This window comes from Vidua chalybeata, chromosome 14 (genome assembly GCF_026979565.1).
Source record: "Vidua chalybeata isolate OUT-0048 chromosome 14, bVidCha1 merged haplotype, whole genome shotgun sequence".
Classification (NCBI taxonomy): domain Eukaryota; kingdom Metazoa; phylum Chordata; class Aves; order Passeriformes; family Viduidae; genus Vidua; species Vidua chalybeata.
In genome coordinates this window covers 18,405,587-18,422,343 of record NC_071543.1, presented here as the reverse complement: position 1 = coordinate 18,422,343, position 16,757 = coordinate 18,405,587, and the positions used below count along the sequence as shown (strand labels likewise).

General features: G+C 40.8%; 1 protein-coding gene across 1 annotated transcript in view; it reads right to left on the bottom strand.

The window, feature by feature from the left end:
- Window positions 1–5,622: 5,622 nt before the first annotated feature.
- DIAPH2 (diaphanous related formin 2) overlaps window positions 5,623–16,757 on the bottom strand; it is a 175,761-nt gene continuing 164,626 nt past the window's right edge. The window contains exon 28 of the mRNA XM_053955415.1: window positions 5,623–10,237. Within this exon, the coding sequence (XP_053811390.1) occupies window positions 10,173–10,237 (65 nt within the window). The 3' untranslated portion in view covers window positions 5,623–10,172. The remainder of the gene's footprint in view (window positions 10,238–16,757) is intronic.

Sequence of the window (16,757 nt, the reverse complement as noted above, 5' to 3'; positions counted from 1 at the left end):
AAAAGCTGCTCTGAGATGGAGGCCACTCCCTTTTCCAGGTAGAACCCAACTCAGAGGATCAGTTTATGGTGAGTCCCAAGACAGAACTCATTCTGGATAAAATAGTGTTTTCAAGAGTCAGGATTTTGGGAATAAAATTCTGGAATTCTAAATGAGCTCAGGGCAATAATCACAGAGTGCAATCCTAAAGCCAGCTCTAGAACAGGCACCTGATCTGAGACTGGGATGAAAAACCTCAACTTTGGCTTTCCAGAGGAAACTTGTGCTGAGATTCCCCCAGTGCAGCTCCCTTAAAACTGAGAACTAACCACCTAGAATGAGGATGTTTAAAATTCAGATCTCCATCTTTCCGCACTTTTTTCCTTTTCCTGGCAATTAAAGGGGATAAACGTTTAATTAAAAAATGTTTAAAGGAAAGCACACTGCACAGAGCTAGGGACACGAGAAACCTACAGTGATAAAGAGGCTCGGTGTGCTTCTGCCATGTTAGTTCACTGATGATTAAATTGGTTTAAATATTAGCCAAAGTTAGAGCTGTGCAAAATAGACTTTGTTTTTCAGAAATTATACAGAACTTTTCAATTTCATAGAAGCCTGCACTGCCTCAGTTATGGGCTCCATTTGCAGTGCCGATTAAGCAGCTTTTTGCATCAAAAATGCAAATATATACACATTCTTGATGCAAAACACTCTTTGCTTGAACACTCTTACGTCTGCTGTGATACCGGCCTGTTTGTGCTCAACAAATTTTTCTGTTCCTGGAACTTCACAGTACATTATGGGCTCAAAACAGACCCACTTGGGGAAAAAGAAAACATCCTTAAAGTTATGCAAAACATTCATAACAAAATGCAAATACTGTTTACAGTTTTCAGCACCTCAGTACAGCAACTCATATTCTAAATTGCATCCAGCTATATGGAAAAGTTTTTAATCAGCCTCTGTGCTGGGTGTTTGTGGTGTTGTCTTGCCCAGCTTTAGGTGTGAGCCCAGAGATGGTGGATTTAGATAAATTTAACTCTGCCACCTGCAGAATGAGATTCACTTCCCCATTTCTCAGAAGGTTTTCTGGCAGGGGGCTGCCTCCTCTGGGGGAGAGAAAACCAAGAGTCAAAAGATTGGATTTTAATTCCACCACTGTTAAAATGAGTTGGGGCCAAAACAATTATTGCCACCACAGGCTGCTGGCTGGGTACAGATTGATGAATTTACGTTTTGCCAGGACAAGCAAAACACAAACCTCTGCTTCCCTCAGCCCTGCACCAGGGAGGGATGCAGTCCTTGTCACTGCTCCCTGACAGAGCAGCACACGTCACCTCTTCCCCCCACACACATTTACCCTGCTCTAAGGAAAAATCCTCACATTCAGGGCTCAATATTCCATTTCCCAGCGTGCTGCATCAATAAACCAATGACACTTCTGTCAGTCCATCCCCTGGGCAATGCTGCCTCCTCAAGAGATGGCCATAAAACTGTTTCTCCCCACTCACACTGACCAAATGATTCTGGAGAGTGGGGAAGAGAAAAGCACCTTGCAAAAGAGCCCATAGAGAGAGCAGCACAGGAAGGTGCATGGATGAGAATCCAGCAGAGTGGGAGCCTTGCTCAGGTGGGTAGCTCAGCTAAAAGCCATTTTCCAAGGAGCAGAGACAAGGGCAGGATGTTCTAACAGCACATCCTGGCCCACATGGCTTCCTTGGGTGAAGCCTGCCTGTAGGAGCAAAGTGACTGCAGCCAGGAAAACCAGGAGATCTCCTCTCCCTGCCTCAGTTTGCTGGATTTTGTGTCTTTGGAAAATTTTCCCACCTGTTCTGCTGGACACTCCTTGCTTCTCCACTTGGAAAATGCAGATGTTCACTAAGAACTCTGATTTTCTGCTCTGCAAAGGGCAGCCCTTGAAATGGTGGGGAGAGACACAAACCAACTGAGACAAAACACAGAGTGGAAGGAAAATTGGCTTCACAGATGGAAAAAAATCCAAGGCACAACAGAAACCTTTTGGTTTAAATCAGCCATCAGATTGTACCTGGTCTTTCACACCTGCTCCTTTCTAGACTCAGGCACCTGCAACTGATCCCCCATGAAAGAAATCTGATGAAAATCAAAATGAAAGAAAATTATGACTGTGTTGGTGCTGGATTGTAACAAAAACTGCAGGCTCTGCCTTCATTAGGAGCAAACAGGATATTAATGTAGGAAAAGTAGCATACTTTGCAGGGAAAACATCTTCGTGATCAAAGACCTGTTTTATATAATTTGCTTCCTTGATTATACAAGGAACCACATGTAGAAATATAGTTTTGCTCTACATAAGAATTTACATTAAAAGCTTCCCCTGCTCATCTCCTGCAGTTCCCACCTCCCTGATCAATGCACCTCTCCTCACTGCAAGTGTTCATCACTCTGGCTCCAGCTGAAAGCCAATAATGGGGAAGTTACTGAGCAACAGCAAAAAACCTGAGCACTGAATAATCCCAGCAGTTTGCAATACCTACAATTAAACCTGGCAGAACTTTTCTATCAGATATCTTAATAATATGCATAAACAGGCTTTAGTGAAAGGCCAAAAATTTCTAACAGTCCAACCAGACCAAGACATCAGAGCTGGTGTCCAACAGATGCATTTTTGCCACCCTCCAGGTTCTCTTTACTTGGCAGTTGGTGTTTTCAATTTTGCCTCCCAGGCAGCTAAGCTGGACCCTCAGACTGGAGCCTGTGTGGCTCACAGATAAATAGCTGCAAGCCTGAACCACTTCTTGGGCCACACAGGGGAACAGATCAAGAGAATTTTTATGTGTCAGTCCTTTTCCAAATCCAGGAATCAGGAATATTCAGATTTTACAGGGCAAAACACGTGGTGAGCTCAAGGCAAACACAAATGAATGGCAAAAGACAACACTTCCCTGACAGAGTTCACTGAAACCCAGAGAAATGAAGTTTTTCCTTTTAAAATTGTTCCTTTGTGTAACAGGGATTAAACCACCTGTGCTTTAGTGCTTCTTTAAATGGCTGCTGCTGTACAACACAGATTACCAAAATGAAATGATTTAGGAAGAAAATACGAGTGCAGATGCAAAAAGCCCCCAGAAGCACCTGAAATAGTTTCTGCTGAAATATTTAGCAGAGTTAAACTTACCCTTGTAAGTTGTGTCTGCTCCAGTTGATGGCTATCACATTCTGGAAAAACTCCAAGTGAAAAGAGCACTAAGCCCCTCACTTCAGCAGGCATGCAAGTCTTGCAATAAATGCAGAACTATTCCAGGGGCAAAGCAGTCTCTTCTGTTTCCAGATTTTTAAAAATTAGGTATCTAATTCCACCTTATAGCTAAGAAACATCCTTTAAATTAACTTCAGCTTTACATATTGTAGAGTATTGCACTAGAGAAGCTTGTTTTCTAAGCTTATGGCAGTTCCTCAGTGATCTCTGAAGAGAACACTCCACTTTAGGGATGGGGACTTTTGTCTGAATTTTGCAGGGAGAGTTTGCACCGAATTTTGTCACTGCAGTGCTGAGGATGGCCACCAAACCTCAGCAGGCAAGAAGAGAATGGATGGTGACTATTTCCAAAATGCAGTTCAGCCGTCTGGAAGGCAGCTCTGGCTGAGGGGTGAGTGAAGCCCTCTGCCCTCCCCACGGGCACCTTGGGGCTGGGCAGCAGCATCACCCTCCTGGAGCAACTCCATCACCAACTGGAGCAACTCCATCACCAACTGGAGCAACTCCATCACCCTCCTGGAGCAACTCCATCACCCTCCTGGAGCAACTCCATCACCCTCCTGGAGCAACTCCATCACCAACTGGAGCAACTCCATCACCCACTGGACCAGCTCCATCACCAACTGGAGCAACTCCATCACCAACTGGAGCAACTCCATCACCCTCCTGGAGCAACTCCATCACCAACTGGAGCAACTCCATCACCAACTGGAGCAACTCCATCACCAACTGGAGCAACTCCATCACCCACTGGACCAGCTCCATCACCCACTGGACCAGCTCCATCACCCACTGGACCAGCTCCATCACCCACTGGACCAGCTCCATCACCCACTGGACCAACGTTCTGGCTCTGCTGCCTGGAGCTGAGCAGCACCTCGTGCTGGCTGGTAAAACCCAGCAGATGCTGTGGCCTGCTCCCTCCCCTCCCTAACTGGGCTCTTGGCCTCTCTGTGCCACCACTGGCTTTCTCTTTGAGGCCTCTCTGTGTTTTTGTTATTTGCTCAAACACCACCTTTCACAAATCACTTCGTAACACGGTTTTGTGTGTGTTTTGCTCTTCCCCTTTATTTCTTCCTGTCCTTTGTGGCATTATGTGTTATTCCAAACGCTGCTTTCCAACGTTTCCAAATGTGTGAATCAGGAAGTTCCTTGGGATATTTTTGCCAGCATGACTGAGAGCTCAGACTGACAGGGGATTATCACCATCCCTCTTCCTCCTTTTGTTGATCCCTCACTATTCAAAAGTCAGATGCTTGTCTCCCACTCTCCTCAACTGGAGAGAACTCTTTTCTACCAGGGTGTGCTTTAAATATCCCATTGAGTAGGACTGCCATAATAAAGTAATAATTAAGTTATGCTCTTGTGAATGACTGCAGATTACTCACTGCTGTTACGTGCCTGACGTGCAAATATAGTGGGGATGATTCAAAAGACACTTCCATTGTGCCTGGGTAAATTCACAGGAACTTGGAGATACTTGGAAATGCTTTCTCCCAAACAGAATCCATGCCCAGTTTTGTGAAAAAGAATTTATGAAATAATTTTTAACCACCTGATACCACAATGAAGTGTACTTTTAAGTTTTAAATTCTTTAAAGGCAGGGAATCAGCTACTTCTAGGTAATTATGAGATGAAAACATTAATGTCATAAACCAACAAATACTCTATCAGCATGCACAGGGTGCCAAAGAAAGCAATGACAATTTTAATAAACTCATATGTTGATATTAGCATTATTAAAAAAAAAAAAAAACCACAATTAATAATGCTTCAAAAATCAAAGCTTATATAAAATTTAATATTTATGTGGGCATTTGCAGAAGGTTTGGGGGAATTTTATCTATATATATATGTGGTGCCTTTGACCATCCCTGGGCACATTTTTTCCACATATAAAAAGTTACTTAAGGAGAGTTGTATCGACATGGCTGCTCGTATTCATTAGGGTTAAATCCAATTAGAACTTTGAGTCAAATTCAGTGCTATCTCTCTGTACTGTTGTGCAGTTCAGTTCTGGTGACATCCTTAACAGTTTTGAAGGGAAGAGTCTGTCAAGTTTCTGTTCTGATAAGACCATTCTGGGAAGGAATTAAATAATTTGGAAAACATCAGCAACAGCTGTCTGACTATATGTCTGCTTAAAAGTTCTGTACTGAAATCCAGCCTCTTAAAATAAATATGGACCCATAGGATTTGTTCATTGATTCCCATTTATTGTTATTTTTGTAAAAATTAAATGGTATCACCATGATTTAATTTGGGTTTGTTTAAAATTATATACTTTTTTTGGGTTATTTGGTTTTTAAAGTCCTCCTTCATTGGAAAAGGCACCTGGTTCCCCAAATTCGAGTCAAATAGAATTGACACCTCAGAGAAAAAAAAAGACAGACAGCCACAAAACGACAGTAAGCTAAAATGGAATGTAATTTCAGCATGACAATTTTATACAGCAAACCCAGGCTTTGATGTGATGGTATTCAATAAGAAATAATCATGATAATCAAGTAAAACATTGGTGCATCTACCAGAATCATGGTATGTATATCTTTATTACAGTTTCCAGAATACATGGATTAACAATGGCCAGGCTGTGATTTCATCAAATTCCTATTTTAAACATTACATACAAACACAGAGCTGTTTAAAAAATAGAAATGCATGAGTTCTGTCACCTTTTTTTTTTTTTTTTTTTTTTTTTTTTTTTTTTTTTTTGGCATCAGGAGTCCTATGACTTCCAAAAGGGAAATCAAATGGTGCATGGTAGCAGATTGACTGAACTGTACTAGGTTATTGTTCACGTTCTGTGGCATATGTATCACCTCAAACAGTGCTAGAAGCACCCCAAGAACAAATCCTTCTCCTTTCCCACTCTCCCCGTGACACCAGTGGGTGCTGGCAGGACTGCAGGATGCACAGGCTCACACAACTCCCCCCCTGGAGCACAAAAGCAGCACTAGGAGACCTGGAGACACCTGAAGCTGAGGCATTTGGCTGCATCTGCTTTGATTCATTTCTTTTTTTTTTTTTTTTTTTTTTTCTTTTTTTTTTTTTAATTATTTTTTATTTACATTTTCGTGTGCATGCGTGGGCGTGTGCGGAGACACCGCAGAAGAAGAGGTTTCTCACAATACTTATTTAAAAAATGAGTTTAAACTTGCAAATACAGTATGGCACATCAGAGGTGGGCTGGACACTGCTCAGCACTTGTCCTGCCCGACCTTGCAGCACTTGGAAGGCAAACAGCAAAGTAGAACTCAGCCAAGCCTTTGCTGAATGGAAAAAAAAAGCAATTTACATACACAGGGAAGTTTGCTCCCACAGAACTGTTACCTGTTTGAAATATTCACCAGCTAGATCATTCTCAGGGTAGGAAGGGCTGAAGTCACCCATCGAAGCAGGGCTTGCCTGAGGGGTGTGAAAGCTGAACCTTGCAAAGTTTCCTTAACAAAAGCTATAGGAGGATTTCCAGAGCCAAACCTAAAACTCAGCCAGATTCTCAGAGTTTGGTGTGTCGTGGGATGAATTTAAAGTAGGTTACCAAAGAATTGTGGCTTGGATCGAAACCATGAAAATATTATGTTTTTTTACAGCATTTGTCTGAGGTAGTACATATACCACACACAAAAATGCAAAAATATACAGATATTCATGATTATTTGCATATTACAGAAGGGAACTATGGGAACGCTCTTGCATCTCAGTTCTCAAGAAGAACAGATCATTTTGGATCCCAGTGCTGATACTGAGCACAGTCAGCTGAAACCAGAACAAGTGCCAATATTCCTGGGAACGCTCCCTGGAGCTGTGTGCCAGTGCCCTCTGAGGCACTGCTCCTGTTTTGGTTTTAGCCAAATAATCAGATTCACACAGACATCACGGGTGTGCTGGGAAAGGATCCCTTTGAATCCCAGACAGACATCCACGGCAGGGCAGGTTGTTCTCTCAGTAAACTGCATAAAAGTGGAGCAGAAGGAGCCCAGTGCCTCTCCATTTCTGCCCTGCACAGCCAGGGGCTCAGCACAGATATGGTTATTTGTACACGATAGAAACATTTCATTCCCATGACATTCGGAGGTTGAGTTCGATTCATCGCAAAGGTAAAATTATCTTCCTCTTAAATAAACTAAGAAATGTAAACAGTGTAACATCATTAAAAAAAACCCAAAAATTCTCCCAGTACTTGTAAAATGTGAATGCAAACAGATGTGCTGGTATATTGTTAACGTCATGTCTCAGAGGACAGAGAGTGAAACATAATTAGCAAGAAATTTACGTATGAACCCTCCAGTGATTTTCTTTCTGGGATTACTTTGAATACAAATATAATTTAACTGATATATTTCATTTTTTTTTTTTAAATTAGAAAATAAGGCAAGTGCATTTCTGAAAAAGGTGCTACTCTTCTACACTTCTAGATAAACATGTGACACCTCTGAAAATTAGATCAATAATAAAAACATTAAAAATATCTGCAATTTAATATAGACTGAAAAACTATCAAAAGACAAAGTGACCAGCATCAATTTCAGAAAATATTTTAGACTTCATAAATACGAGCACCCTATATTTACATAAATTATCTTCTAAACTAGTTTTCCTTTGAAAGACACTTTCCTTCTAACAGATATGTCCATTAAATTACATAAATGTTTCAAATATGAAAAAAATAGTAGTAAAATAGACGCATCAGATGATGTTGTTATTTTGGATTTGCCTTTTTTTTCCTAAGATTTGGTTCTTGAAAATCTGTAGCCAGCTTTCACAGAGCTTTCCAAAAAAAAAAAAAAAAAATATAACCCATGGAAATGAAAAACTTGTGCACTAATAACTACTGCTATCGTATAAAGATTCTGTGGAGAGCTTTTGAGTTTTCACATATAAAGATTATACCAATACTTGTAAATCCCAGCAAAATGCTAATTTCAAAATCTGAATTCTAAGACACTATTGATTTTTATAGACATTATGAACCTAATCCTTTAAACTGGCTTTGTACATTAAGCACATTTTTATAAGTGTAAATTTAATAGTTCCATGTAAAGAAGCTTCAATACAAGGCTGATGTTGACCTTGCACGAAACAGGATAGAATTCTTTTTAGCTCCTACTGATAAACAAGGAGACAAATCCTGTTGCATGCTTTTGTTTTTTCTTTTTTTTTTTTTTTCTTTTGTCCTGAAACTCTTCAGTTTGTTCCTAAAGCCCCCAAACAGTTTAGGGAGAGTGTTTAGTTGACAGCAAGCATTTCACTAGGCTTCAGTGGTATTCCTATGTTTAGAGCTATGGGCAAACCCCCTGTATTCTTTGAAAAAAAAAATAAAAATTACAATTCAATACTAGATTGAAAAGAAGCTGTATCTTTTCTTACAGTAATGCAGTTTGTACTTGTGGGAATTTATCCCAAACTACTCTGACAGTTTTAAGAGGATCTCAGCAGAGAAGCAAAAAGAATCTACTGTACAAAGATGCTTGGCTCAAGCAGTAGTGCAAAGATCCACTGCTCCAGGAGCAAAGTCCCTCCAGAGCAAGCAGTTTGTGCACAGCACCCACTGACACCTCACCTTCCCAACAGCCTCTAAAACACTAAAAAAAACCCCAAGTTCCCCCTAACCCCAGGCAATAAAAGCATCCACAATAATTTCATCAATCAGTGATAAGCATTAATAATCTGAGAACAAGTGCCAGCTGCTACAGAGCATTCTGATTCTTTAAAAATATCATAGCTCAGCAACTTATGCAGTAGTTCCACTGGAATTCCACTTCAAAATCCTCCATCCCCTCCAGGTGAGCAATCAGTGGCCAGGATGGGGCGGCTGGCCTGAGCCAGGCTGGGGACAAAGGGGACAGTGGCTCCCCAGGGAGTGCCAGGACAAACAGTGGCAGCTGCTCACCCGAGGAACTGCAGTGCAAGGGCCTGGGCACAAAGGGGAACAGGAGGAGCTTCCCAAAAAATCACACTTGGTCACTGCTAGGCAGTGCTCCAGGTAGGAAATGTGTTGGTAGGTGCTGAACTCTCAGCACTGAAAATCCACTAGTGGAGACCCTGCTACGTATTTTACCTGAGAAACAGAGGAAAAACTCAGAGGCAGTTCTGAAAAACTTCATCGTGTAGCTTGTCTCTAAAAACCTATACACAGGTATTTTAGCATCATCAAAATAGGACAATCATACTTTCCCCCAAATAGCTTTATAAAGAATATATAAGTGCACAATTAGAAAAGTCCCTCTTTAGATACAGTTAAAAACATATTCTGCCCTTGATATAATTTTGGAAAAAATCCTATGCTCTGTTTTATTTAATTTTTTTTTTTCTTTTTAGCAGTGATAAGTAACTACACCTCATCATATCACCAAAAGTGTAGATATGTGGTGTATCCTACTGGCAGCTGAAACAGCTGAATCCACCAGGCTTTACACTGAGATAAGGTTTTCAGCAACCTCACTGGGGCTGTGTGTTGCTTTTTTATGGTTACAAAAAAGATTCTGATAATGTAGACCAGCTCATCTCTGAATTTATTAACATACAATTTTATTATTTTTCCTTTCATGTTCAAATCAGAACTGCAAATGGAATCCACAGCTGTACTCTTTCAACAGAAGTGTATTTTCTTACCCATATAAAACATAACCTAGAAATCCCCAACTCCTTTCATGTGAGTTGCCAGCTTAAACAAAAAGGGGTGAAAAAAAAAAAAGAAAGAACATAAGAAAATAAGATATATACCCTACTGTTTAACACTGTTTACAGATCTTGGTAGTTGGGGTAATAAGATACAGTATGTGGATTTTTTTTTTAGCAACAGCTTTAAAATTACATATTCTTACACCATCTCATTTAATCAATCCCAGTATTCCTTTATGATCATTGCCGATTTGGATGACAAACTCTTCCCAAAGCACATCCATTTCATTGTAAATAAAACAATTCATTAATTCTTTGGCATCAGAAGAATCATACAGCTGCAATTGCTCCGTTGTGTCGAGAACGAGACCTTTCCAAAGTTACTCGTTTGTTATCTGTAACAAAAAGAGAGAAAAAAAACAAATCACCACAAGATTTGAAACACGGATAATGCAATGTCAAGAGGTTTTCAAACAGCCCTGAAAATCATTCTGAATGATATGTAAATAAGTGAGTAGGAGACTGGATCAGAGAAGTTTCACACTGCAGCTGCCAGACTGAGTTCAAGAGTTCTGCAATCAGCAATAAATTACTTTCTTGATCAGAGAAGCTGGGTGATAAAAGCATTAGGAGAATCCTGAAACACGGTCCCCTTGGAAACAGCACGTAATAAATACAGTTCTGGGTAAAATCTTACAAATTTTATAAATAATGTATGCACAGAATCTCTGGAAAAATGCATTTTGAGTTCCATGAGAATGCACTGACCAGTGCAGTGGTGAAAACCTGCTAGATGCTCCAAGCCTAAAAGCCCAAACACCTCTCACTAGAATTTGGTACAGAGTTAAAAATAGAACAGTTAAATCAGCCACTTCCTAAGCATTTCCTGATTGTGCAACGTGAACAACTTTTGGTATAAAATATTACACAGTAATTATTGCAATGAATAATAAATACATCTCTATCACAGGAAAACAATCACCAAGTACCAGCCATGCTCCTAAATGCCTTTACAATGAAATTTTAAAGCCATGAATACACACACACACACAAAGGGGCAGAATATTAACCCCCACTCAGTGCTCTGCAGGGTTGCATCTTTCTTTTTGACAATGAGTTCCTGCCATGCACATTTTTTCTTTTTTTGGTGGCTGCTTCTTTTTGACCTTTTCCCCCATGTCCTGTTCAGGTGCTGCTCTGCAGCATTTCTGTCCCTGCGGTGCTGCAGCACCAGCATCTCCCAAAAGAGGGCTGGGACTTTTACACAAGGCTGGAATATCATAAAGAACTTGATGCCTTTTGGGGCTACCTAAAAACAGGGGCCAGACAGAGTTAAGGGAATAAAAAGCATTTCTATTTATTGAAGGACCTTCACATACATTTGGGGCAGACAAAGCTCCCCAGGGGCTGCACCCAAAAATGGACCATGGGTCACAGGTTTGCACACTTTTATAAGTTTGGTCCATTTGCATATTGGGGGTAAATCTTCCAATTACAGCTTCAGGTAATGAAGTCATTTACCCCAAGTTTGCTGCCCCCTAAACTCACTTTTGTTTAATTTCTCGGGGCCTGAGGCAGTGAGGTGTCATTGACTGCCAGGCCTGCAGAGGAATTGTTATGTCTGCCCAGAATGGGACAGCAGCAGCTCACACTGTGTATGGAGCTTAGAGTTATTCTCTAAAGAGCTGCAGGAGCACAAATAGATGAAAAATAGAAAAGCTCAAACCCTAAGGCATCAAAGACACTGCAGAAGCAAAACCACCTGCCAGGCACACTGCAGGCACTCGGCTTTTCCCACAGGTTCAGCTCCCTCTGCCTGCCCAGCCCAGCCCAGCCCAGCCCCTGGCAGTGCCATGCTGAGGGCTGGGCACAGAGCTGGGTCCTCAACACCTCTGTGTCACCCTTGCCCCAAGAATGACACAAGAACACACGAGAGACTGAATTGCAAGAGGAGAAAAAGAAGCTTTAATACAAAGGATTCTCTGGCTTATACAGACCGATGCCATATATTCTATTTGATTGGTTAGTTAATAAAAACATCTTTCTCACACACCGTCCTCGAGAAGAACAGAAAAACACCACCTGCAGATTGTTTATACTAACAAGTTATCACATTCCTAGAACTCCCTATACATTCTCACAAGCCACTGTGAGGAATGATTGCCGTTTCTCTCTGCCTGAGCAGGCTGGCATCCCCACCTCTGGGGGGACACAGCTGCTGTGTGAGCTGGGTTTTGGGTGAATTTGAGTGCCTGCCTGACCAGGCTGGCATCCCCACCTCTGGGGGGACACAGCTGCTGTGTGAGCTGGGTTTTGGGTGAATTTGAGTGCCTGGAGCAGGGATCCACTGGGATCCACTGGGATCCAGCAGCGGCTGTGGGCACCTGCAGGGATGGAGCCAAGGGGCTGCAGCCAGGCTCTGCCCACCGGGGTCCAGCTGGCCACAGGGCACTGGCCAGCAGGAAACTCCTCCTGACTCTGAAGGGCACTGGGCACTGCCCCAGGACGGGCTGGAGGCTCCATCCTCAGGGATATTCCATCCCAGGCTGGGACAAACTCCGGGGAAGCAGGCTGGGCACACTGCTGGCCAAGGTGACCTCCAGAGCCCCCTCCAAGCCCAGGCCCTGCTCTAACCCAGCAGAGGCAGAAAGGGGCAGGCAATTAAAGAAGACAAAGAAAGTCATCCGTGTGATCTGCTCCTGGACAGGGAACAGAGGCTGCCCGTGGAGACTGCACACTCAGCCTCCCTCTCCCCTGCTGCTGCAAGTGTCTCCAATGCTGTGGGGAATTAACGGCTCCTTTAGCAAGATTATTAGTTCTTTTTATAGTTCTGCCTTGCCTCCTTTTCCTAATGAACCTAGCCATGCATAAAGTATTCAAATTACCCTAAGTCAATCTGTTTTGCATGGGAATAAATCTCTAGGCTGGTTGCAGTGTCACTAAGAGCTGGCAATTAAAGCACAAAGGAAGGGAAGTCATCAGCTCCGATGTGCTGCTGCTCCTCCAAGAGCAAAGGGTGCAGTGATACCTGCTCTCGGTGGCCCTCAACACGCTGCCTTCAAGCCCATCAACTCTACAGGTTAAAAACAGATTAACAGAGTCTAAGAAGTGTTGATTTTTTTTTTTTTTTTTGTTTAGATGTTCTCCTTTCAGTTTTTTTACCATCATGCAATTGCAAAGCTGGGCTGGGACTTTAGGCAAACACAAAACCACAAAACAAAATAGTATAAAATAATCAAAACTATTTCCTTCTTCAGGTAATAACAAAGTATTTTCTTAATACATTATGTGTTAAGTTAAAACAAAGGGTTTCATATGGTTTCATATCTTGATGCCTTGTGAAACTGGGTTGGCCTGGCATTTCAGTTACTTGAGCAAGAATTTTGAAAAATCATTAAATTTCTATCATTTTCAACATGCACATTCAGCTGTCTCCAACAACTGTATTTACCTTTTTTATGTAACAGACTGTATTGAACACAACACAAAGCAAGTCTGGCTCATAAACATGACTGACTATTCTGGCATAAAATCAACTATAACATCAATAAATGGTAAAACTATTTCCTTTTGTTAGGGGGAGACGGAGAGGGAAAATGAGAGTAAGTTAAAAGTAGCTGAAATGAAATGAAAAGAAAAATCATTACCCAAAGGCTCAGGTGTACTTTGAAAACATGCAAACATGACTAGAAAACATGATCATAGGTTCTGTGTGTACCAGCCAGGCCTCCTGGAAAACCCCACAGGGAGAGAATTGTATTTCTCACTTTAATCTTAGAAGTCCATTTCTTTTAAAAGCAGGGCACACCCACCCTGCTCCCATTACAGACATTATGATCCAGCTCAGAAGTGAACACACGACCTTCAAAGTGGCCTCTCAATCTGCTGAAAGGATCTTAGAGCAGTGAAAGGTAGAACAGTCAAGGATTAAAATGGAGAACAAAGCAGATTTTATATCACAAAATAATCTCCATCGTTTAGCTAGCTGGATCAAACGAAAATGAAGCAAATATAAAATTAAATGCTGAGGAATCAAATCAGCAGTTCCTTTTTAATACACATAACCCTGGAATGCAATGGTGACCCTGCAAAAAACAGATGGATTTTGTTATAAAAACAATTCCTTGCTCAAGTATTGCACTCAGCATCATACCAAGATGGGAATAAACCCTGCAAAATCTGTATTTCTTTTCCTTAATGCTCCTTCATTAGCTCTGTTATTAAAAGAGAAGTCTCAATAGCTGCCACAGATTTATGAACTCAGTAGCTTGTTATCAACACAGAACTCAGTTATATGAGGAGAAAAATAAATGGCACTTTGCACAACTGCAGTACTAAGATTAAGTGACTTTTTCATTTCATTTTCTCCTTATCCACTCTTCCAGGTAGTAACTTTATGCACTCCTAATTATAAACTCTATTTTTTATGAGCAATCATTAATAGAGATGTTGTGCAGTCCAATGGACTGGTCATGACACCGAGATATCTGATAATGGCAAAGACAGAGTCTATAAAACCATACCTCAAAGGTACCTGATTGGAATTTGCATTATCCTGCAACAAGACAAAAAGTTCTCTTCTATCATTATCTCTCAGCCCTGATATTAAAATTATAAATGTGTTACAAACTGCTTCCTTGGGCTTGGTACCTGATTTGACTCCTCCTAAATCACCTCCCCAAGGTGAAAGAATCGACCTTTCAACAGCTGACAATAACAATAAAAACTCTTCAATGCTCAGAGAAAGGAGGTCCTGGTTTGACTTGCCTTGAAAATGATCACAGCAAGAAGGTAGAACTCTCAGCAGTTAATAAAATATTTAAAAGTTCATCTTTTTGAAATAGTTTTGCCTATGCAAAAGAGACAGAAACGCGTGCTGTAAGGGAATTTGTATGGCCCGTGCCTTTGGGAATCAATGAAAGCCTTTACATCAAACATTTATTTCTTCATTCATGTAAAATCTTGTTCACTAGGAAATCCTACTGAAACACATCTTGTTTTCATGAGCAACCAAAAGAAAAATACTCCTGCAGTCCCAAGCACTGCAGCAGTAAAGCAGGGAAAACAGCCAGAAAAGCAAGACAATTTCCTACAGGTGTGGAATGATGGAAAAATGAGGAAGAGACTCCTTTTAGTAGGTTTTAAATGGATAAAGTGCCACAACAGATGGATTCCAAGGCTCAAACGCTTCATCTGCAATAATGATGACATTGGCATTTACTCCACAGAAACAGGTAAAAACCCGAATTTCATTTTACAAGTATCACTCTTTTCTGATCAGGAAAACCAAATATTTTCTAGTGTCACTGAGTAAAATTGTGACAGGTTAGGTTAAATTCCATTCACTTGAGCCTGGGTAGCCTCCAATTTTCTCCTGGAGCTACCCAAGCACAGGGAAAACTGAAGCCAACTCATCACGTGCTGTAACAGCACATTACCAACTGCTTGAAGGAACAACCCAAGTCAAAACCACCACCACCACCTACTATTATTATTATTATTATTATTATTATTATTATTATTATTATTATTATTATTATTGTTATTGTTATTATTTCTGGTTTAGTTTTAATTTTATTATTGTTGTTTTTCTTTTATTATTATTATTTTCCTTTATGGACTGCAGGCACCTTCCTCACCTTTAGCTTCCCCACAATGAAAGGTAAATTTTTTTTTGGAAAATGGAATGGCTAAAACCTCAGGCAGAAGCAGAACTGACCCAGAGTAAACCAGCAGGGAAGTCCATCCACACCCAGCACCTCTTTAGCAGCTGAACACTGCCTGTGGTACTGCCTGGCCTGTCCCTCTGACATTATTGGAGATCCCAACTGAGAAAAAAGCCAGGAAAGGAAATTAAGAGTATCAAAACTGCTGTTGCTGTCTGGAGCAAAACCCTTTCTGAGAGAAAATGGCTCTCCTAACCTCAATTCTGTTCAGATTCAGTCCATCTCTCTGAGATTTGATTTCAAATTGATCGTTCAGAATGTATGGCCTATAGAGAAAAAAAAAATAGCAATAAGGTAAAAATCAGTTATGGGAGAAATACAGCTGAAATGACACTGCAGAAAAGGGGCTGAAATAGCTCTTTTCGAAGGATCCTTATTGCCAAGAGATGAAACAAGCAAATAAAACACTTTTCTAACTGGGTTAAGGGACACGGTACAGTTAACATGTTTTCTGTTAATCATTAAGTATTTAACCCACTCTCATTTCAACCTAAACATGCCTGGCAAAATCTGACCTTGGCTCTTTACAACCATCACACCAGGGCATCTGACATTCACTTGGATTTGATATTTCTGTAACCAAAAAAGAGAACAGATCAAGTGATTCAACATCTCTGTTCTCAGCTTTTTGGGTTCTTTTGCTAAACAGAATCTCAAATTCTTGACAATCAAAGTTAAATGCCAGCTAAAAAGGTTATTTTAGCATCAGTTTCAAAGAAAACATCGAGATTTCAAGCAAACCCTGGAGCTGTAAGGTCAAATTCTATAAATCCTGGTTTATTTTGGTTTAGGTCAAGACTTCCATGTGAAAGCTGAGTGATAACCTGGGTTTATAAATGTTATGATCGAGAAACAGAAACTTACCCTTAGGCTAAAAAAAAAGACAAAATGTTTTTGGTGTTTGCTGTTTTGTTGGTCTTTTTTTTGTTTTTTTTTTGGTTTTTTTTTTTAAAGCCCCCAAAATCAAGATAGCACAGCTGAACACATTAATCATAAAGACATCATTTGTTAAAAATATGTCCCTGGTTACTGAGATATTTACAAATAGATTGATCTGTAAGGCGTTGAGGGGGAAGAAAAGGTTTAAGAAGAAATAAGGAGGAAGAAAAAGCACTAAGGAGAACTGCAGCACTTAAAAGGATGTCTCTGAAGGCTGAATGGTTCCTCCTCAGGAAAAAAAAAGCAGAAA